This window comes from Mytilus californianus, unplaced genomic scaffold (genome assembly GCF_021869535.1).
Source record: "Mytilus californianus isolate M0D057914Y unplaced genomic scaffold, xbMytCali1.0.p SCAF_4, whole genome shotgun sequence".
Classification (NCBI taxonomy): Eukaryota; Metazoa; Mollusca; class Bivalvia; order Mytilida; family Mytilidae; genus Mytilus; species Mytilus californianus.
In genome coordinates, this window is record NW_026262690.1 from 105,299,068 (window position 1) to 105,322,119 (window position 23,052).

At 33.7% G+C, this 23,052-nt stretch overlaps 1 protein-coding gene and 1 long non-coding RNA gene across 2 annotated transcripts; both read left to right on the top strand.

Moving 5' to 3' along the window:
• The first annotated feature begins 3,138 nt into the window (after positions 1–3,138).
• LOC127737765 (uncharacterized) lies at positions 3,139–4,337 on the top strand. The gene is made up of 3 exons (XR_007999804.1): positions 3,139–3,212; positions 3,875–3,922; positions 4,230–4,337. It is a non-coding gene; the product is annotated as an uncharacterized LOC127737765 (long non-coding RNA).
• A 545-nt stretch (positions 4,338–4,882) lies between these two features.
• LOC127737172 (uncharacterized) lies at positions 4,883–22,079 on the top strand. Its single transcript, XM_052247703.1, has 21 exons — positions 4,883–5,056; positions 6,055–6,207; positions 6,338–6,533; positions 7,439–7,691; positions 8,371–8,536; positions 8,836–9,009; positions 9,144–9,290; positions 9,710–10,279; positions 10,542–10,885; positions 11,420–11,602; positions 12,041–12,302; positions 12,577–12,724; positions 13,003–13,251; positions 13,686–13,943; positions 14,954–15,188; positions 15,403–15,650; positions 16,164–17,852; positions 18,573–18,689; positions 19,689–19,928; positions 20,589–20,653; positions 22,062–22,079. Exons 1-21 carry the CDS (start codon positions 4,913–4,915, stop codon positions 22,077–22,079), a joined length of 5,859 nt encoding a protein of 1,952 aa, XP_052103663.1. The 5' UTR covers positions 4,883–4,912.
• The last annotated feature ends 973 nt before the right edge of the window (positions 22,080–23,052 follow it).

The window sequence follows — 23,052 nt, forward strand, 5'->3', positions numbered from 1 at the left end:
CTGGTACGCTAGAGACTAAAAATTGAAAACAAATAATATTTATGTGCCTAAAAGTTTTGAAAACCAAAATGTAAAACGTTGAAAAGAGAAAAAAAATGGCGTAGTCAGAGCAGCCAAACCCGTCTAAAGTCAACATTGCCATAAAAAGTTGTAACCATAGCTTTACCACAATAATTGATACATTTGTATATATATATATTAAAATAAGGATTTTATTATAAAACTTAAAATTTTATTTTATTATAAAACTTATAATAATTTTATTTTATTATAAAACTTATAATTTGATTTAATTATAAAACTTAAAATTTTCCGACAAAATTCATTGAATTGTGTCAATTTTGAAGTACTGGCTCCTGAGAGGTTGGAACCGTCGGGGATTGAATGTGTAAAATCAGTGGTGCTAATCTAGTGGTATTTATAAACATATCTGATAACTGCACAATGCACAATATACGTGTTTTAACACAGACACTTGTCTCCGAAAAAAATACAGGTCTATATACTTTATTAATTAAAGTATATAGGGCATTCTTTTACAGATACTAATACCTGTGTTTTTTTAACCATTATCAGGGACGCTCTCGGGACCAAAAGTTTTAAAAACCCAAATTATGAAACGTTGCAAAGCACAAAAACTAAATTAGTCGAAACAGAGCACATACCCGTCTAATTTCAACTTTGTCGGATGGAGTTGAAATCTAGCTTTACCTCAATTTTACAATCTTTATACTCAATTTATAGACAAAATGTATCATTTGACTGTAGACTGGGTCTATCCTTTATCTGTTTGGCTCTGACAGATAAAAGGGCCCTTGACAACAAGGGTAACTCCGGCATATGTATGTTGCAAGGGAGACAACCAGATTACATTTGAATCATGCAAATACCATAGCACAGGATTCTGAACGGATGGTACCTCCGAGGACTGAAAGTGCACAAGCAGCGGTACCTATGAAATCATAGTAAAAAACGTATATGATTTCAATACGCACAACACGAGATTCTCGAATAACCTTCTTCTAGTACGTTCGAGATATTGTATGGTTTTGGTTGTGATGTTAAGCCTCTTTTTGTCTTTCTACTCTCCAACGTTATATATTTCTAGATTTTCCAAACTTTTGTTCTTTTGCGATACCCTTTTTTGTGTGTCCACTGATCTAGATTAAAAAAATGGGAGGATTGAGATCTCCAACAAAATTCTTGCAACCCCGCCACATATTCTTCTACCTAGTCAGGAATCTCCTCTATGGTTGTTTTCTGTCATGTTTTTATTTTTTTATTTTGGGAATTTTGTGTCAATGGCAGATCTTTGATAGATTCTGTTTGACTTATTTATAACTATTAGAATCGGGACTATTTGTTGTATGGACAGCTGTCTATAGTTTAACTTATTTATAACTATTAGAATCGGGACTATTTGTTGTATGGACAGCTGTCTATAGTTTAACTTATTTATAACTATTAGAATCGGGACTATTTGTTGTATGGACAGCTGTCTATAGTTTAACTTATTTATAACTATTAGAATCGGGACTATTTGTTGTATGGACAGCTGTCTATAGTTTAAAACTGTATGTTGTCCTGTAGATCTCATTTTGGTTATTTTTGTCGTTAGATTAATATGTCGTTGACGTATACCCCATAAAATAAATTATCTTGTATTAGAATTGTTTTGGGCAAAAGCTATAGAGAAAAATGTCTATTTTTTGGTCTATAAAAGTTTGGTTACTATCCAAAAAGGAAGGAAGCATTTGGAAAATTTGTTTCTTCTTAATGAAAATATCATTTTTATTTGAAAACTTCAGATATGATGAAAAATATAGCGAAGTGTGACCACACAAGCTGTCCAAAGAGAAGTTTAATGAAAACGTCACCAGCCTTTCGTCACATCGATCTCAAATAACAAATTTTACAAACTAATTACCACCTCCTTCACTATTAAATGACATTTACGTCAGGCCTTCAAATCGTTTTGTTGTTCTTCACAATTATTCTGATAAAAAAAAGTTTTTCAAATTGGCGCAAATGAATTCCGTAATTTGACCCAAATGATACATTTGACAAATAATATTTGATGCAAATGATACATCTCGAAAATAGCAATTGAAACAAAAGGACTGCTGCCATATTAACATCGACTCAATCGTATAATTTAATGACGATTTTTCTAGGTTTGGTTGAATTCATGTCATATATTAATAAAATATGCAAGTCGTCGTTCTACATGTATCAGACTGATTTTTTTGGGCCGAATCAGTCAAAAAATTGGTTCTTCCCGTTGTCTTCGTTGTTGTAATTTTTAAATGCTGTCATTCTTTTCTTTTGAATAACTAAACATGCGTAGTACATCCTCGCATGAATACGGATACAAAGATTCAAATGAGGTTGAATTATTTACTTGCAAGCCAATAATACATCAGCGATAATTGTTGGCGTATTTTTACCAAATTGAACAAAACTGACTGCATGTAGCGAATATTATTTCAAAATTTAGCTTTATAATCATATTTTTTTTTTGTCTGAATCGTAGTTAATGCCCCTTTAGGAAAATATTAAGAAACTAAGGTTCTAATCCCCTAGGGCAAAATTGACCTTAGTTGAATACGACTATTGTGTTAGGGTCTTTTTTTGGTCATATAACTCCTAACGTTTTAACACATCCCTGGCTTCGAACTCTTTAGGTTTGAGCGTTCCCGATGAAGGTAGATCCAATAAAGAGCCTCGGACGCCAGAAATTTATAAAGTGCTTATTTCATCTACATGCGTTCATTAATATAAATGAGCCGAATAATGATATTTGAAAGAAAAGCCCAAACACAATAGTTATATAAATTAGTTTTAGGTATACAAAATCGGATTTTTGTTAGGTTTTCCAGAAAGTACACGAGCAATAAAATGATAAATAAAATCTGAAATGATTGTGAAATATTAAATTGACCTTTTAGTTACATTTGACCACTGATTATGAAAGGTTTGATTGATAACTTTTGATGAACCTAACAAAGTACAGATAATAATTAATTATAGATCTACTATCGAGGAATTTACCCTGCACCTCTATCTGTGTCAGCAACTTGTTATCATAGATTTAGTATAAAAGACACAGTCCAATTGGAACACCTCAAATAGTGAAACGAGACATTACACATGCTCCATAATGGGGCAAAAGTTACTTATATTATGTGCCCTTGTGGTACTTAGCCAAGCAGGTATGGAATCTATTATGTTGTAAAATTTTTAATAATTATGTATTTTTAACTTTATAATTCAAATAAAATAAGGTAAAAATAAATAACTCTTTATTCATGTGTATTTCGTAATATAGAATGATAATGAGGAAATGATATTAATTAACCGTATCATTGTAAAAGTCGTTTGAAAAAACCTTAATTCAGTGAATGTGATTGTTGCTGTATATCATATTTGGTTTTCGTTTATTGTTTTGTACATAAATCAGGCCGTTAGTTTTCTCTTTGAATTGTTTTACATTTGTCATTCCGGGGCCTTTCATAATATCTTGCTATGCGGTATGGGTTTTTATCATTGTTTAAGTCCGTACGGTGACCTATAGTTGCTATAAATATCTTACTTATAACAATAGTGTTCGTCTGTTAACAAAGTTACGTAATGGATAATTAAAGTTAAATGTTGAAGTTGATCGTTACAATAATATTCCGAGAGAAAATCGTTAATGAAGATGCTGTAAAATGTGTGTTATTGAAGATGAATATAATTTAGTTCTAGTTTGTCCAGTTATTAATCTGTGCGAAACACAATTTGTACCAAAAAAATAGTGTTTTTTGGTCAAACAATCTGGCAATCATATCACGTCTTTTTTATTTATATACTTATCTATAATATTCGTTTTCAGCTAAACTACCTAAATCACAGACTGCTACATGTGCAAGACAATGTACAGGTAAGTCCTTTGTTTGATAGTATGTTCCGTGAAATCTGTCGGAATATTAACATTGCATTGAATTCTTTAGATAATTATCTTTTAAGCAATTACTCAGAAGAAGAAAACCGCATTTATTTTGACATGAAAGATGAATTTCTTTATTTTCCTAGATAGTTATCTTATGTACTGCCATGCGAATATTTTCCTTTTCAATTTAAAATAAAGAAATTAAACTGTTTCTTCTTAATCAAATGCCTTTCGTAATCAACAGCGAAACTGGTGTCACATAAAGGAGGTTTTTAAAAGACATTATTTTATTTTGCAGAAACGAAAAAATTTGGATACGAAACCGGAAAGACATACGACTATGAGTACACATCAAAGGTGTCAACGACAATACAAGGGGCTTCCGAAGATAAAGCGGAAATCGACATTGCTGCAAAAGTTCACATCGAGGTTCAATCAAAATGCGATTTAGTGCTTAAGGTAATCTTTAAAGTTAATCTAACGCCGTGTTCACACTGATGCTTAAACAAGTTTGAAACAAGTTTAATTGAAATTAATTATAAATAAACACTGCGTTAATTTCTGAAACACTTGCAGATATTAATTAACTTTTTAATATAGAATTGAATGCATGTCAAACAATTTATTAGTTTTTATTTTAAAGATTTAAACAATACTACTTGTGTACACAAAGCATGTTTTACATGGGCAGTGTGAACGCGGCATAACTTTTCAAAATGACTAAATGTCATCAATTTTGTTGTTACCTTTAACTGTTAGTAAACATTGTGTCATTGATTTATTAAGAATATTGTCTCGTTAGATCGAATTCATATCCATACATTTTTACATTCAGAATTCCAATGAATTAATATGATCATCTGTATCAATTTTCAGGCTTCTGATGTTGTACTTACTGAATCAGACCCTAAATCACCAAACACCAAACGCAATGCCGACGTCACTGGCGAATTCAAGAAAAGTCTTGAACAGAATCCATTGATGTTCTCCTTCCAAGATGGCCGTGTTGATGAACTATGCCCTTCTAACGACGAACAGACATGGGCTCTTAATATCAAACGTGCAATCATCTCTGCTTTCCAGAACTCTATGGATGACTTTAGTCAAGAACAGAAAACCAAAGAGGTAAAATATTGTAGTATAATCTGTTGGTAACAGGTTAATTTTTTTAAAAGGGGTTTGATTGATATTCAAATCGCTAGAATATGTCCGAAATCTATCGGCTTTTCAAATGTATTTTCATTGTAATTTTCTACCCCACTCGCGTTAATGACTTTAAGTCTTAGTCTTTAAGACTTAAAGTCCGAACAAAAGACTTTTAAGTTAAGTTTGTAAGTAAAAGGCTGAGCTTACACACCAATTAAATCCGTAAAATAACCTTCATTACTTATATTTCCAATAAGTTGCACTAAAATTATGTAAAGATAAACTATTTGCAGAGTTATTTCGCTTTCGTAGGAATTCAAACTGTTGAATGTCGTTATAGAACGGTTTATAATGTCTTAACCTTTTAAGTACTATGTTATGATGCTCTACAATAAAATAAGACCTAAGATTTCAAGATTTAAGATTCCTTATTCTAAAACATTTTAAAATCAATAAAATTCGGTCAAATGGCCAATAAGAAAACTTTCTACCAATGATCACTGAAAGAAATAACAACTTTTGGGAAGCTCCGAAATGCTATATCAGATACAGCAACGGTTAACCGATGTTCAGAACTCGTAACTCCATTATGAAAACACAAACCAAGTGGAAAACTAGAGATAATCGCAAGAACTCTAAACCCAGAGAAACTAGGTGCGTCGATTGGGTAAATCTCTCCATGCATCCATAGCTTTGTGTAATTGATTTTCCTGATTCATTTTTCTATCACCTTTATTCTAAACTGATAAGATCCGGTCGAATTGCTAACAACCTTTCAAAATCCAATGAAAGACTGGACTTTTGGCAAGCTACAAAAAGCTTTTAAACAAAAGTACAAAGATAACATTATTCGTGCGGGTCATATCGTTATTTTAAAAATTAAAAATGATTTCATAAAACCAAAACTACTAACTTTTGTTATTTTTCAAGATTTACTGTATGTTTTTAAATAAACAAAATTGTGAAATACTTTACAGATGGATGTAACCGGAAGTTGTGATGTAAATTACTCTTTGGCTTCCAATGGGTGGTACACAATGACAATTAAAAAGACAAAAGACACATTAGGATGTGTAGATCGTCATGGTTACAAAACGGCCATGCAAGGAACACCATATAGGGTACCATCAGTAAGTTATAATTTTATATTCAATAGATAATTATAACAATAGTAATTCTGTAACATGTTTAACGAATAATATATAAAACCAAGGATTGTGTATTGCTTAAACAGTTTTCACAACCTTTTTTCCGTTTTAGGAAATCCAGTCAATGCCATTGGTTAAAAGCACACACGAATGTCAGCAGGGAATCAGTAAAACTGGTATCCTTCAGAGCAGCAGTTGTGAGGAACAACATGTTCTCCGACCATTCTCCAGGGAATCCAGTGGAGCTGTTACAGAAACAAAACAGACTTTGAAATATATTTCGGAGAGTCAAAGCAGATCTACAAAAGGTAAAATTGAAACAACAGAAACTATTCATATATGCATCGTGAATCAAAAGAACAATTAGCAGGATCTGCTTACCCTTCTGGAGCACCTGAGACAAGTTTTGGTATTCGGCTCTCGTTTAGGACTTATAGTCTGCAAACAGCTTCCAAATATTAACGTTCAAAGATCTTTTTTTAACAATAATATTATAGTAAAGAAAAATTAAATACTAGAGTTTATACTTTTAATTCATGGCATGTTAACTACGTTAAGACAAAGTTGACCTTAAATAAATAGAGGATATCATATGGCTTTTTCAATATCACATCCGTATCAACCCGAGACACCAATATAATCCCAAGAGCTCTGCTCGAGGGATTATATTGGTTGAGGGTTGATACGGTGTGTGATATTGAAAAAGACATATCATATACACTTTATTATATACATATACCTCACGTAGATGTTTTTTATGTGACATGACGTCATACAGATAAGGTTTGAAATGACGTCATACAGATTAGGGATTTGATAAAGCCTTTGCAACAGTGAATGCAATCGATGACGTAACGTCATGCAGATTAAAGGTGTGATAAAGCCTTTGCAACTGTGCTGATATCGATATCATCACGGGTGGCTGATACAGCACGCTTGCCAATGATTGTATTACACATACAATTTATCTGTATTTACTACTAAGTATATAATAAATATGGCTACTCTGTTAAGGTCCTTTTTAGTGATATAGCTCATTACGCTGTAGCGTAATCACACACCCCTGGCTTCTAAATGTTTAAGTTTGGGCATTCCTGATTAAGGTCAGACTAGAAAAGCGAACGATCGCAAGACATTTATAAATTGTTTATTTCATTTACGTTCAAACTATATATAAATAAATTTTTAACTTAGTAACTTGTCTTTAATTAAGTGTCTACTGAAAAGAGAACAACATTGGCATTTGAGCATGCTTTTGACAACACCAATTCTGAAAACGCACAGAAGGAGGTTCTGAACAAACTGACAGAATTTTGCGAATTATCTAAAGATGCCGTGAAAGTATCCACAGCCAAACAGTTTACTGAGCTTGTCCGACTTATGAAAACTTTGGATAGCGATAGCATGGATAGTGTCCACACGAAAGTACATTCGGGAAAAGTCTGTTCAAAGAATCCTAAAGTCAAGTATGTATAATATGAAACAACTATATTTTTGTTACGGTATTTGCCATTTAAGGTATCAGTACTGTACAAGATTTCACAAATGCTTAAAGATATAAGTCATATATATATATATATATTCATTCTTAACTTCTGCGTTTTTGTTCGTAGTTTTTGGTTGACGTGAACAAAACAATGATGTTATTCGAAAATGCCACACGGAAATGCTATTCATTTTTATGTTTCTAATGGAGGCAAAACACGGAACAATTAAAACTTTTTCGTGTAATTTTGTTTGAAATGTATACAAAATGCACCAATATAGGGCCAAAGTTTGATGAAGCTTTCATCGTACAAAACAGAAAGTGATTTTCCTATATAAGACCGGTCCAATACAGATTTTCTGTATCTGCCCATAGGTTGAAAAGCTGTGTTTTTATTTGAGGCATTGTACATGCCGGTTAACCGTATTAGAGTTCTTTTATCACATAATTTCATATCAAATATAATTTAAAATAAGGCACCGGTAATTCGATCAGAATAATAAAGAAAATATATCTTTTTTCGATACTTTGTAGAGTGACCATGCCAATATATTTAAGAGCTCCAAATAATTGATACCGTAAGTGTAAAAAGGCATAAATGTATGACTATTTGCTTGCTTTTATGTTGATAGTGTAGTACAATTTTCCATAATTTACAGGAAATTCTTCCTTGACGCCATTCCAATGGTCGGAACTAAAGCTTCTTTGAGAATGATGGCAAATTTGATAAATACCGATGAAGTCACCGGAGCTGAAGCTGACATGTGGATGACAAGTCTATCTTTTATTCAACATCCAACAAAAGACATGCTATTGGAACTGAAGGTATATATAGCTCTTTAAATATAAACTTGAAATGAAACGTTTGTCTTAAACATTTACTGAAATGATTTGGTTTTCGAAACGTTAGAACGTAACGGTTCTTTCAAACATGCAAATATATGTATACGTATAGATATAGTGACGTCCTTTCAAATATGTAAATATATGTATACGTATAGATAGTGACGGTTCTTTGAAATATGTAAATATCTATATACGTATGGACAGCGACGTTTTTTCAAATATTTAAATGTATGCATACGTTTCATCTTAATATATGGTATTCATGCTTTTCGTTATAGCCTTTATTGACTAATACAAAGAACGGACAAGCCATGCTTGCAGTTTCATCACTGGTATACACCTACTGTAAAACATCTTCCTGTGCTAACGACATTGATTTGGTCAACCTTGTTGCCAGCTTAGAAGACAAGATTGGTGTTGGATGCTATGCAGACAAGAACAATGTTAACAACGTAAGCATTTTCATTCATTCATAAAAAAGTTTTCATTGTTCATCGGATAATTCGCTTTTGAATAATATTGTCAGTATTGGGCAAAAATGTTTTGAATTTAGGAAAATTCATTGAGCTTTAAAATTTTGTTTCAGATTATCCGTGCCTTGCGTGCCTTTGGTAATGCTGGTTTCTCTAGCAGTATCACAATGGTAAACAGCTGTTTGACAAGAAAAGAAAACCCGACAGAGGTTCGCCTTGCGGCAGCTCAAGCCTTCCGCCGAATGACATGTGATGCAAACGTAATTAAAAATTTATTTAATGTTTCTTATTCGTGTCATTATAAGTTACTATTGATAATTAAAACTAATATTTGACTACTTAAATTGCCAACATTATATTTTTCAACTATTTTTGAAATTGTCTTAATCTTATTGATGAATAAATAAGATTATACAGCCTGATCACTATTGTGAATGTTATTTTGTGTAACTGTCATTAAATATCATGATTGATTTATTTCATAAAAAGAGTATCATTTTACATTCACAATTCTTTTGGGTAGAAAAAAACAAATATTCTAAAACAGTGTGTGCAAGGCAAATAACGAATATACTATTACTGGAATCTGACAAACTAAAGTCAAGTGAACATCTAGTGGAACCCAGTAAAATTGACATGTAAGAAATAGATCTTCAACATAGGATTTGTTTTCTTTCAGAGAAACGAGTTAATGACAATTTACTCAAATCGTGATGAGGATTCCGAAATAAGAATTGCTGCTTACCTAGGATTGATGACATGTCCCTCAAAATCTATCCTCAACAGAATCCAGACAACGCTGGAATCAGAAGAAGTAAATCAAGTCGGCTCCTTTGTCTGGACTCACCTTACAAATCTAATGGAAACATCAAGTCCACTGAAAAAAAGCATAAAATCAATTTTATCCAATGACATGCTTAAGAAAGAATTCAACTTAGAAAAAATGAAGTATTCCAGAAACTATGAAGCTTCATTTTTCCTAGAAAAGATTAACACAGGTGCAGCAATTGACAGCAATCTCATTTGGTCTTCTAAGTCTTTCCTTCCAAGATCAGCCATGACTAACCTCACCATCGATCTTTTCGGTCACTCTGTCAACCTGTTTGAGCTTGGTGGAAGAGTAGAAGGACTAGAGTATTTCCTTGAATCCTACTTTGGACCTGAAGGATATTTTGGCAAGTCAAAGGATGTTGTCAAACAATCCGTGAAAGGAATTAGCAACAAAGCAATGGATAAACTAAATGAGGAGGTAAAAAAAAATGAAATAATATTGGAAAAAGGTAGCCGTTTTTTTCATGTTATATTTGAAATCCATTCATGTTATTCCTTTATTCCCTGTTTTTGGTTGAATATTAATTTTTCATTCGTTTTGTTTAAAAAGCAAAATTTATATAAACAACCAGAAATTTAGTTCTTAACACTTGTTTTGTACTCTTTTTCTCTGATAATTTTTTGTTTTTTGTTTTGTTTTGAATAATATCAATTAAAGTCTTTTTTGTTGCTATTTCTAGTTTGGATCAACCATGGAAGAGTTCAAAGGTAGCATGTATTTGAGAATATTTGGCAATGAATTACAGTACATCAACACCGACGATATTAAAAGTCTGATTGAAGGACAAAACTTCAACATTCTGGATTTTATCATCAATCTGGCTAAAGAGCAAGATTATTCTTTCACGCAAAGCTTCATGTTTCTGGATACCAGTATTGTTATTCCAACTATGTCTGGTTTCCCGCTTAACATCAGTTTAGACGGAAGTGCCACAATTGACGTTCAAGCGTCCGGTAAAATGGACCTTAGACAAATTAAGTCAAATCCTATGACAGTTTCCATCGATGGAAAAATTCGACCAAGGTACTATTTAGATACTCGGATACACAATTTTACTATTAAAACAATTAAAACACAACACAAAAAATAAGCGTACTAATGAGGAAAAAATGAAACTAAACCAAAGTCAAATGTCAGATTGAATGAAAAACTTAAACATCAGCAAAGTCATTAACCAAATTAGCACACACCAGTCGACAACAATAGTTTGAATTGTGTTTTATGTTTTCCTTTCGCTTTGGTCATTCGAACACAACGCTTGTCGTAATTATTCGCAACAAATACCTCAACATTGATGATATTATATAAACATTATCTACTAAAAGAAAACAAAAATTCAGATTAACAAAAAAATGCAGTTCATTACCCAATAATGTAATAACTATTACACTTTAACTTTCAACAGTAAAAGCATAGATGTCTAACTGGTCTAGTGTTAACACAGTTGCAAAAGAATATAGATCTCAGGAGATATATATCCATACGAATCATTAAGAAATAAATATTTACGAGGTACATTTTTTTATATTGATCAATATAAATATCTATTTAATTCAGTGCTGCTTTGGAGGTGACAAGTCTAATGACTGTTGATGCCTTTGTAACTAAAGCTGGAATGAAAATGGTATCTTCAGTGAACTCTGCCTCTGCTGTTGAAGGTCATCTTGAACTTAAAGGTGGACAACTCTTTAGTGCCGAATGGAAAACACCAGATTCTAAGACAGAAGTATTTGAAGCGAAGTAAGTATGAAATCGAAATTTTAAACTGTGGTTTAAGTTTGCCAATCTGTTCCAATACATATGGCATAGTGTACTCATCTCATATTTTTAGGTTTATACTTTTGTACGTTATTGTTTTTTAATTTTGTAATTACTTTTTATCACGAATAAGCAATTATTTTAGAATCAAGTGCGAGGTGAAATAAAGGTAAACTTCACTCGAATGACAACCCTAAAATACTTATTAGCATACACAAACAGCATGCATTTTAGAATCATTGACTGTTTAGTTCTTCTTTTGTACTTTTAAATTTGCATTTCTGGAAAAGTAAACCGTGTTTGAAAGAAGAAAAGAGAAAGCAGTAACTTATCCATATCCATATATATGTTAATTTTGTAACATATAAACCCTTCTCAGTTTTTGTCTTGTAAAATTTTAATGTTTAACTCTTTTTTCAGAACTTCATTCTTTACCGTTCATCGTGATGAGACCCGTGAACAAAAGATGATAACACAAAACAGACAAACAAAGAAACTATGCACTGGCGATAAACTTTCACACGTGACTGGACTTGAACTCTGTGGTGAAATTTCCTATCCTAATGCTTCTTTAAAGGCTGATTCTCCATATTTCCCTTTAACTGGACCATTGACAGCAGGTGTTACACTGTACAAGAGAGACAGTCATACTAGTTACAAAATGGAGTATAAATTCGGAAAGGTAATCATCTCTGATTTGCAGTTTTAGCTCTTTGCTTTAGACTTATGTTAAAAAATTATGGATTTATTGTTGGCCTAGAGATGTAATCCCCATCTTTTCATTTAGGTAATAATACTTTTTTTTGTTTTTTTAATAATAGTGACACCAATCATACTATATATAAGAATATAAATATATTATTTCTGCTTTTATTTTTTATTTTTGTTTAAATTATTAATTTGAACTCTTTTGCCAACGTGAGATATACTGGTTTTATTATTATAATATATTTTAGACAAAATCTGTAGTGACTGCCAATATAGGATTAAACACACCAGGGTCAAAGGTCGATAGAGAAATGAGACTTGGTTTTAATTTGAATATGAAGAAGCATGATATTGAAATGCTGATGCTGTCACCATGGAAAAAGGCCACTTTCAACGGTAACTTTTAATATATTCAGAGTTATGCAATACTTTTTAACACTTCCAATGTTTTTTGCAAGTGACAATGCTATCAATTTTTTTTGTCAAATATAAATCATTATTACTTTTAAAGTTTGGAACCTTGAATAACCACGATTTTGGTTTTATGGACGTCCCCCTTTTTAAATTTACCTTGGAGTTCGGTACTTTTCTTATTTATCATACAAATAAGAATAGAATTTCTTTTTAAGTATTAATCTGTCAAATAGAAAAGCAAACACTAATGTATTTTATAGGAGCTGTCAATACACAACAAAGACAAGTAAATGGTAAATTACTTATTGACCAATCAGAGTACTCAGTCAATGCAGCTTTAGCTAGCAAGAAGAAATCTTCTACAATGGTATATACACCATCTGTAGAAATAGTCATACCAAAGAAGGACAACATCAAACTTGATGGAACTATTGAATATTTAGCGGGCAAAACTTTGGATTCTGCATTTACCGTTCTTGGAGTTTCAAAACAACCAATCAACATGAGATGTGAGTTTTCTTTCAAAGATGTGATACTGTCCAAGTTTGTTGATGATTATGCCATACGATCTAAAGTGTTGATAATAATGGACAAAGCCATCTCCCTCTGCAAAGAATGTCAATATAAATATATAATAAATCAAAACAAATAAGCACACAAGATTTTAACATTTACCTCCTAACATGAAATCACTTGGTTTTATATACCTTAAATGCAAACAATCACCTTATACTTGATTTTACTGAAATTGTTCCTGTCACTGTTTCAATGTTTAAAGATTCAGAATGATCAAACCAAAAGTTTGATTTAACCAATGAATGGTTAAATCAAACTTTTGGTTTGTTCATTCTTGACATAGAATTATTTCCAAATTGTGTACCATTACATGATTCTATAAACCAGAAAAGTTTAATTATATGGGTTGTGGCGTTTTTATTTGTAGTAACCATGCTTAACAAGAAGGTTATCAGATCACTTAAGGGCAGTTTGACAATGGACAAAAAACAAGAGTATAGCTTCGAAACCAGAATGCAGAAACTAGTAACTAAGAAATCTTTGAGATACAGTCCATTTATCTCAGTAAAAACCCCAACAAAATTGTTGATGGGTCTTGGTGGCTCTGTGGAAATCAAATATAAGAAAGCTATGAAGGTTGACATGACCGTAACTGGATTGACACGTTCTCCAATGAAATATTTTGGTAAGTAGATTTGCCTGTTGTTGGAATGATACGGGTAATGTTGTTCTCATATATTTTATGATGGTATGATACTAAACCCTCTAACTGGAGGGATTGTGCTTGATTTTCATATGATGAAGAAATAATCTTTCAATCAGTTTAATTTGGGTCTTGAGCTGGCATGTCAGTAACTGCTAGTAGTCCTTTGTTAATGTATGTATCATTGTCATTTTGCTTAGTTTCTTTTGTTACCTATTCTGACATCGGACTCGGACATCTTTTAAACTGAGTTTTACTGTGCGTATTGCTGTGTGTTTATTTATTCTACCTTTGCTAGAGGTATACGGGATGGTTGAGATCTCACAAAACATATTTAACCCCGCCGCATTTTTGCGCCTGTCCGAAGTCAGGAGCCTCTTGCCTTTGTTAGTCTTGGATGTTTTTTTAAATTTTAGTTCATTTATATGTTTTGGAGTTTAGTGTGACGCCCATTTTCATTGAACTAGTACACATTTTTGTTTAGGGGCCAGCTGAAGCCCGCCTCGGGTGGGGATTTTCTCGCTGTGTTGAAGACCCATTGGTGGCCTTCGGTTGTTTTCTGCTCTTTGGTCGGATTATTGTCTCTTTGACACATTCCCCATTTCCATTCTCAATTTTATTGTTCTATTATATGCATTTTACCCTTTCATGTTAGAAAATATAATGTGATTTCTTATGATACGTGAACTTGTTGGGATTTAACTTGATTGTGTATGGATAACAGAATTTTATATGAATTTATTCGGGAACCTACATATACTTAACATTTCAAATGTTGTTTACTGATCTGCGTAGGCGATATAAAAAGATGGTGACCCTAGAGGAAACGTCAAAATCTAAAAGACGAAACAAAACAGAATAATACAAAAGTTATGTTATATTGTTGACATGTTGGAGACATTTTCAATCGGGAAATTGTAGCGAATGGTTAAACTAGAGCCAAACCTTCAATGTTTGTGGGAGTCATTTTCAATTAAAATTTTTGTTTTCAGTTCAAGTAAGAGATACAGGAAACGCAAAGCAAGCCCGTTATCAGGCAAAAATGAACATTCAATCTCCAATTCTGACAACTAAAGGCAGATCCAATGTTATGATTAAACCTATATCTATCATTACCAGAACCACGTTTGATTATATCATACCACGTGTAGCACGTGATAAGGTTACCATGAACACAAAGGTCATCATGAAATCAACAAAGAAAGCAACATCGGTCAAGGGAAATGGGTGAGAGTTATTATTTGATTTACTAGAGTATCTTTAAGTCAAACATAGTCAGAAATTATACAAAGCCAGCTTGAATAGTTTAACTATCACATATAAATATTGAGCCATCATCTTAATTGATCAGACAATTTGTTCATATAATGTAATTTTACTTTTTGTCTAACATGTTAAGTTGAGATACATATATTCTAGAGCTTTTGGTATTTCTTTACAGTGTTTTGAATTTCAAGAAGAAGTCACATTTGAACCTTAATCTCGGAATGAATTTTTTGACAAACGCTAAACTGACAACAACCAACTTCAATGCCCAGTATGGTGCGAATAAGAAAGATCTAAACAAAATGATTAGCTTTTCATCGACAGTAAAACACCAGTTAGCATGGCGGGCAAGTGATGTCAAAATCAGCGCACAACTGAAGCACCCTGAATCAGTAAGCTATTACAATAATTTGCAGTGTAAAGGTACTATTCTATGTTTCATATACAGTATATCACTTTTTCATAGAGCCATAGATTAGCATAATATTATATCAGTATAGTCTGTAAGTGAATTTACATTTAGGAATGAATAAGATATTTCATATGCAGGTAAGAACTTTCTTGATGACCAATGTTTATATGAAATCAAACGCTCTGTTTTTTAGGAAACAAACTTGAAGATAAAAGGAAGTCATATCCATAACAAAAAGGCACTGGATACCAGCGTTTCAATGTCCGTTGGAAAGAAACATACCTTCAGCACATCAGTCTTTTTGAAAGATAAAACAAAGAAATTGACATCCGTTTCTGGTGGACTTTCCCTCTCATGGAATGAGAAAACCCTCTCCATGTCAAATGTCTTTACCCAGCAAAACAAGCAAAAATTTACCAACGACTTCGCTTCCACTATTGGTAAACAAAGAACAACGATAAAATCCACCATTAAGAGCATGTCAAATATTGAATACGAAATATCCAATGATATAACACTTCCAGGAAGAAAACCATTTACCATTGCCGGTCAGATAAATGGGAGCCCTCGTGATTTCAGACTTGGAGCACAGATAGGAAAATCATATGTAATGGCATTTACTTCCCAATACAAACCGAAGGTTATGATCAAGATGTCTGGGAATGTGAAGGTTAACAGCAGACGTGTAACAGCTGACATTGAAGCGATGAAAAACCATCCTCAGTATTCAGGAAAATTTGATGTTAAGTGGGATGCTGATAAAGATGAATCCAAAAGACTTAAACTTGTAGGGGATTTGACATACAAAAACTCCATGGATATTAATGCAAGACTAGAATTTGTCAACCCAATCACTAGTGTCTTGTCAAGTTATAATCACATTGTTGATAAAAATACCATGGGCCATTTTGATGTCTTAGTGGCAGGGAAAGAAAAAGTAGCATTAGATCTAAATCTAAACAACAAAGATAATGGTAAAGCTGGAACCCTTAGAATGCAGACACCGGCATCTGGCTTAGTACAACTGAATTTTGATATGATGTCAACTACCAAACAATACCAGAACACAATTGATATCACTTGGCAGAAATCAAACAAAATTGGAGTATTAGTAAATTTGGACAAACCATTCAATGCAAATAAATTTCACGGAATAGTTACAGTAAAAACACCCTTTGATGGCTTCAGAATGTCCTCAGTAGAAGTAGATCATGATTACACCGGAAAGCTGAAAAGTATGTTGAAAACTGAACTCAACAACGAGAAAATGCAAGTTGATATCAAATACAGTAATGATGGCACAACCGAAAACCGGGATGTAAACGGTGTAATGAGTGTAAAATCGTCATTATCTAGCTTGAAAACAGCGTCTGTAAGCTTCCACCACAAAACCACTGACAACAAATACCAGAACGCTTTAGTAGTGGAGCATAATGGCAAAGTATACCAGTATGAAGGTCAAATGAATCACAGATTTACGAAAAAAGGGCTGAAGAATAAAGGAAAGATTGTCGTCATTGTACCAAATAACAAATATGATGCAAATTGGGACCACAGCATTTCCAAAAATGAACTCACTTCTAAAATACAATCTAATATCGATGGCAAATCTTATGAATTTGACGTAAATGGAAGACAAGCCATCACGTTGAGCGAAGGCGGAATATCTTTTAACCTAAAGATTAAATCTCCATTTATGGATAATATCGTTCTGCGTGTTGACCATCAACACAGACCATCACTAATAGACAGTTCAGCGACCTTATCTATTAATGATAACGTAATGATGTCTGGGCAGGTAGACTACAAGAGAGAAGTTGGCAAGGTAATGTCAAAACAGTCTTTTAAAATGTCTGAATTTGCTTTTGAAACTTCAATTATATCTGAATATGCCCGTTTTCCAATGTCAGGTCAAATAAATATGAAGATGAATAATAATGAAATCGATGTCAGCGGAACCTATGATCGTCAGCAGAACAGTCAAAATGGTAAACTGAAAATTAAATCTCCATTTACCAAACCTATTGTATTAAGTATTGACCGAGCAGTTGATGGCGAACAGATCATTTCATCTTCTATTGAGTATGGAAAAACTGAAATTATGGCCATGGAAAATAGATTCAGATGGGACGACAACAAAATTATCAAGATATCAGTCGTAACACCAATAGAGTCTGTCAGGAAATTTGAAACACTACTCAGTTTAGATGGAGGTATAACCGCTTTCAAAACAGTCGCAAGAATAGAAATTGAACCTATTTTTAGACGAATCCAGTTGACATCCGAATGGAACTCTGTCAATGGACTAAATGGGAAAATTCGTTTGGAAACGCCATTCCAACAAATACCATACAGTCAAATAATTTTGGTTTCTAAACCATCAACTAGAATGACATCATCAGATCTGTCTATTGAATATCTCCCAAAGAAAGAAATAATCATAAAATCAAACTACATGGTGCAGAATAATCACGTTGAAGGCAGTTTAGACATAAATACTCCCTTCAATGACATACGAACAATGTCAGTATCATTGAAACATTCAACTCGAAATAATGCCATAGACTCTGGGATAACTTACACTTGTCCTAAAGGAACAAAATACGCTGCTGACATCAACTATAAATCTGATGTCAAGAAAGAGGCGTCAGTCAGTTTGAAAATGGATAAGAAGAGAATAGCCGTTAACGGTATTGTCGACCTGACGTCTGGGTACCCAACAGGTTTCCTGAAGACATCAACACCCTTTACAGACGACATTATTGTTGATATCAAGCAGAAGAAACAAGATGAAGTAATTATGACGTCAGGCTTACTCAGATACGATAACGGAAAGGAAATATCGTTGGAAAACCGATTCCGTTGGGATAATGCTTTTGTGTTCACTACATTTGTTGCCACACCATATGAATCCATGAAAACAATTAACTCAGTAATAGAAGCTAAAGGAGACTTAAGATCTTTCTCTCTTTTAAGCAGCATTGAAGCAGAACCAATCACGAAGAAGTTCTTGGTATCTAGTGCCGTAAATACTTATGGTGGATTCGATGGTAACTTCCGCATTGAAACTCCATTCAAGGTCATTCCATATAGTCAGATAGCCGTCTCTAGTCAAAGAAGTAGCGGTTCCACAAGAACAGTTGCTAATATAGAATACCTTCCAGCTAAGTTTATCAGTGTCAAATCGAGTCACTCAGTACATTTAGATAACATGGATGCAACTATAGAAATTCAGACTCCGTTCGCCAAATTGAAGCATGCATCTGCTTCCATAAAACACACAAATGACGACAAAGGCATTGCATCTTATGTAGGAATCGAATATCCCAAGGGAAATATATATTCTGTAGACACTTCCGCTAGCAACGCTGAAAGGAAAGACGCTTCTATCACCGTCAAAAGCCCACACAATAAACCAGTAAGTCTGACAATCTACCATCAAGGCAAATATCCCTCAATGGAGACACACGGCGAACTTCAGTACCAGGGCAACAAGAAACACATATTGGACATATCATTTATTAATAAAGCTAACTTTAAGACTTCCGTGTCTTACAAATGTCCATCTATGGATAAGATATCTTTGGAGATAAGTCATAAAGGTAGCATAAAACAATTCAATTCCCTCGTTAAAGCACAATACAAGAAGGGTGAGCCACATCAAATAGAAGTAGTCTTTAAAAATCTGGCTAAAATGCAAGGATCTTTGACAGTTAAATCACCATTCATGGATGACTTTAAAGCATCTTTCCATCATACAGGGTCCTTGAGGAATCTTAAATCCCATGTTGAATATGCTTACGGTAAAATGAAACCAGCCTCCGCTGATGTCGCATTTATTTCTGGAAAACGTCTCCAGGGTTCAGTGAAATTGTCTTCTTCACTGTTTGAAGATATTACCTTGACTCTTTCTCATAAGGGTAAACTAAGAAGCTTCAGAAACAAAATAAACCTAATCTACAGCAATAAACAGAAAATAAGTACTGATTTTAATTTCCGCCTTGCGAAAGTAATGAAAGCTACATTTATATTTGTATCTCCATTTAAAGGATATAAGAAAGTCATTGCCAATGTTAAGCACGAAGGAACATGGAAGAGCTTCAAGTGTGATGCCAATGTTAAAAAAGGAAAAGACGTCATCAAGGCTAACATGAAAACATCAGTAGGGTCTAAATTCAACTGGGAAGCAAGTGTAGAAACACCAGTTGCCGGTTGGAAGAAACTGAATGCTGCTGTATCACACGAAGGATCATTTTCTAATTTTAAATCCCATGCAGAGATAGCTCGTGGTAAACAAAACATGGTCGCTGCAGATATACGATTTGCAATTAAACCTTCCGTTGATATTTTACTAGCCGCACAGACACCTTTTGTTGGCTACAAAAATGTCAAGGCATCTTTGTCGCATCAAACATCAGATAGCAAGATAAAGTCTCATGCTGAAATTACGTACTTCAAGAAAGATACGATATCTGCAGATATCTTAATAAACAAACCAACGAGAAGTGCTGATATTTCCATTAAAACTCCATTTAAGAAATATGAAAAGATGGCTGGTTCCTTCTCTCACACGGGTTCCCTATCAGAATTCAACACAAAAATGGATTTGGCAGCAAACAAGGACAAGTATTCAGCTCAGATCAATTTCAATACCGTAGGTCAACTGTCAGCGGAAATGAAAATGTCAACACCAATTGTCGGTTATCAGGAAACCGATATTTCTTTTACTCATAGTGGAAGCTTAAATAATTTCCGTTCACGAGCAAATGTTCTTTTCCACAAGAAGAAGAGTGTCGCTGATGTCTCATTTAATTCACTCAGTGGTGTAGAGGGACAACTGACATTACAGACACCATATACAGAAACTGTAAAAGCTACAATTTTGCATAAAAATGAGGGGAAAATGAAATCTTCATCAAGCATTACATATGGTAAACAAACCATTTTAGATTTTGATACTTTGTTCAGTCAAAGAGGACAAACATTCGGAACTGTCTCCATCAAAGTATTGAAGGTACCAAAAATGGAAGCAACTTTTGAACACGAGGGTGTCATATTCAACAACAAAGCATCCTTACAGGCATCATTCGGAAAAGAAAAGATCATTGTTGAGACACAAATGGACAGCAAATCAGATGTCTCAGGAAGAATTTCTATTGCAACTCCATTTGAATCTGCAAAGACGATGTACATTATATACTCTAAAACTGGACCGATGAATGGTATGAACGGTCATTTTGAAGCTGGAATCAACGAACAGAAGATAACGACTGACGTCACAATTTCATCTGATGACATGTCAAAGGCATCTGTCACAATTCGAACGCCATTTGCAAGACTACGAAATGCTGATGTATCTACTAGGTTTTCTGGCACTATAAAGAATTTTGATAGTCACAGCGAAATGACAGTAAACGAACAAATGGCTGAAGCCGATCTGACAGTCATTGTCAATGATCGTCTTGACATTAGAGGTTCTATGAAATCTCCATTTACTAAAGACTTCGTCTTTAGAATGAACCATGATGGTACAAGGGACAGTTTTAAATCATCTTCTGAAGTATCATATGGATATGACAAAATAACTGGACAAATCACAACTGATCTGACCAATGGAGTACAAATTGACGCATCCCTCAAAACTCCATTTTCAGAAGAAGTGATCTTTGCTACGTCCTCTAACTACGATTTTAAAGACTTACGATCACTTTCTCAATTATCATACAGTGGAGCTAAACAACATGAATTAGAAGTCACCTTCTCTGCAGTAAAGGAACAAAAATCTCTGAAATCAAATGCACAAGTTACCTACAACGGAAAATCAGCTTCAGGAAAGTTTGACTTTGACGGTGGTATGAAAAACTTCAAATCTGCAGCAGAGGCCAAATACAACAACCAGAAAATAATGGCTGAATTACAATTCCAGTCTCTGAGAATAATAAATGGACAATTTTCATTGAAAACACCATTTACGTCCGACTTCCTCCTTTCCTTCAACCATCAAGGACAGATGCCAACTGCTTTTAAATCAGCTGCTTCGATGTCATACGGAAAGAAATCTCATGACATTCAGGCATCATTTAACCACGAAGGGTCATACAAGAAATTATCTAGTAATGGTCAGATTAGTTACAATGGCAAGAGAATATCTGCAGACATTTCCTTTGATGCTACTAGTGACATAACAGGAACAGTGACATTGAAGTCACCTATGACTGATGACATAATTGTCACTTTCTCCCATAATGGAACACCATTGACATTCAGGAGCATTGCCAAAATTTCTTACAGTGGATCAATGCAACACGATGTTCTCATAACATTCAATCATGCCGGATCAATGACGAATTTTAACACTAAAGGCGCTTTAACATACAATGGTAAAACCACATCAGGTGAACTTATATTTGATGCTATTAAAGACATTGAAGGTAAATTAGTACTAAAAACTCCTATTGCAGATGACATAATTGTAGCAGTTTCAAACGAGGGATCCGTAAGGAATTTCAAAACTTGTCTCAAAATCACCTACAAAGGAAAATTACAACATGATGCCAGCATTAAATTTAACTTTGATGGATCAATGATGCAGTTTGGAACAAAATCATCTTTAATGTATAACAGCAAAATGGTATCCTTCGATGTAAATTTTGATGCAACCAAGGATATTGAAGGGAAAGTTACTTTGAAATCGCCATTTACCGAGGACATGATTTTGGCTTTCTCACACGAAAACACGGAGAATAATTTCAAAACCTGTCTTAAAGTTACTTACAGTGGAGAATTGCAGCATGATGCAAGTCTAATCTTTAATATGGATGGAACATTGGTTAGGTTTACAACTAAATCAGTTTTTACCTACAACAACAAAATGGTATCTACTGCAGTAAGTTTTGATACAACAAACATTCTTGAAGGCAGAATAACAGTCACAACACCATGGACAAATGATATCATTGTAGCTTTTTCAAATGAGGGATCTATACAAAATTTCAAAACCTGTCTTAAAATTACCTACAGTGGTTCTCTAAAGCACGATGCCAGTGTTTCATTCAGTTTGGATGGATCAGTCAGAAAGTTCTTTACACTGGCTTCAGTGAAATACAATGACAAAACAGCTTCCTTTGAGGTAACTCTTGATTCTAGAAAAGACATTATTGGAAAGATCACCTTGAAAACACCAATGTATAATGACGTTATCATTGCGATCTCCCACAAAGGTAACTGGAAAAACTTTATGTCCTTGGTAAAAATCACCTACAATGGCGCATTGCAACAAAACGCAAGAGTAAGCTACAAGTTAATCAAGAAATCAACAGGTATCCAGGCAAACACCGAGGCAAGTTACAATGATAAAACAGTATCCGGAGACATTTCTATTGACACATCATCTGGAATTGATGGAAGTATGGT

Coding starts and splice junctions, on each gene's coding strand:
- LOC127737172 (XM_052247703.1), top strand. CDS start 4,913: ATGTTCTCCTTCCAAGATGGCCGTGTTGATGAACTATGCCCTTCTAAC. Junction 6,208..6,337: donor CACCATATAGGGTACCATCA/GTAAGTTATAAT, acceptor TTTCCGTTTTAG/GAAATCCAGTCAATGCCATT. Junction 9,291..9,709: donor GAATGACATGTGATGCAAAC/GTAATTAAAAAT, acceptor GTTTTCTTTCAG/AGAAACGAGTTAATGACAAT.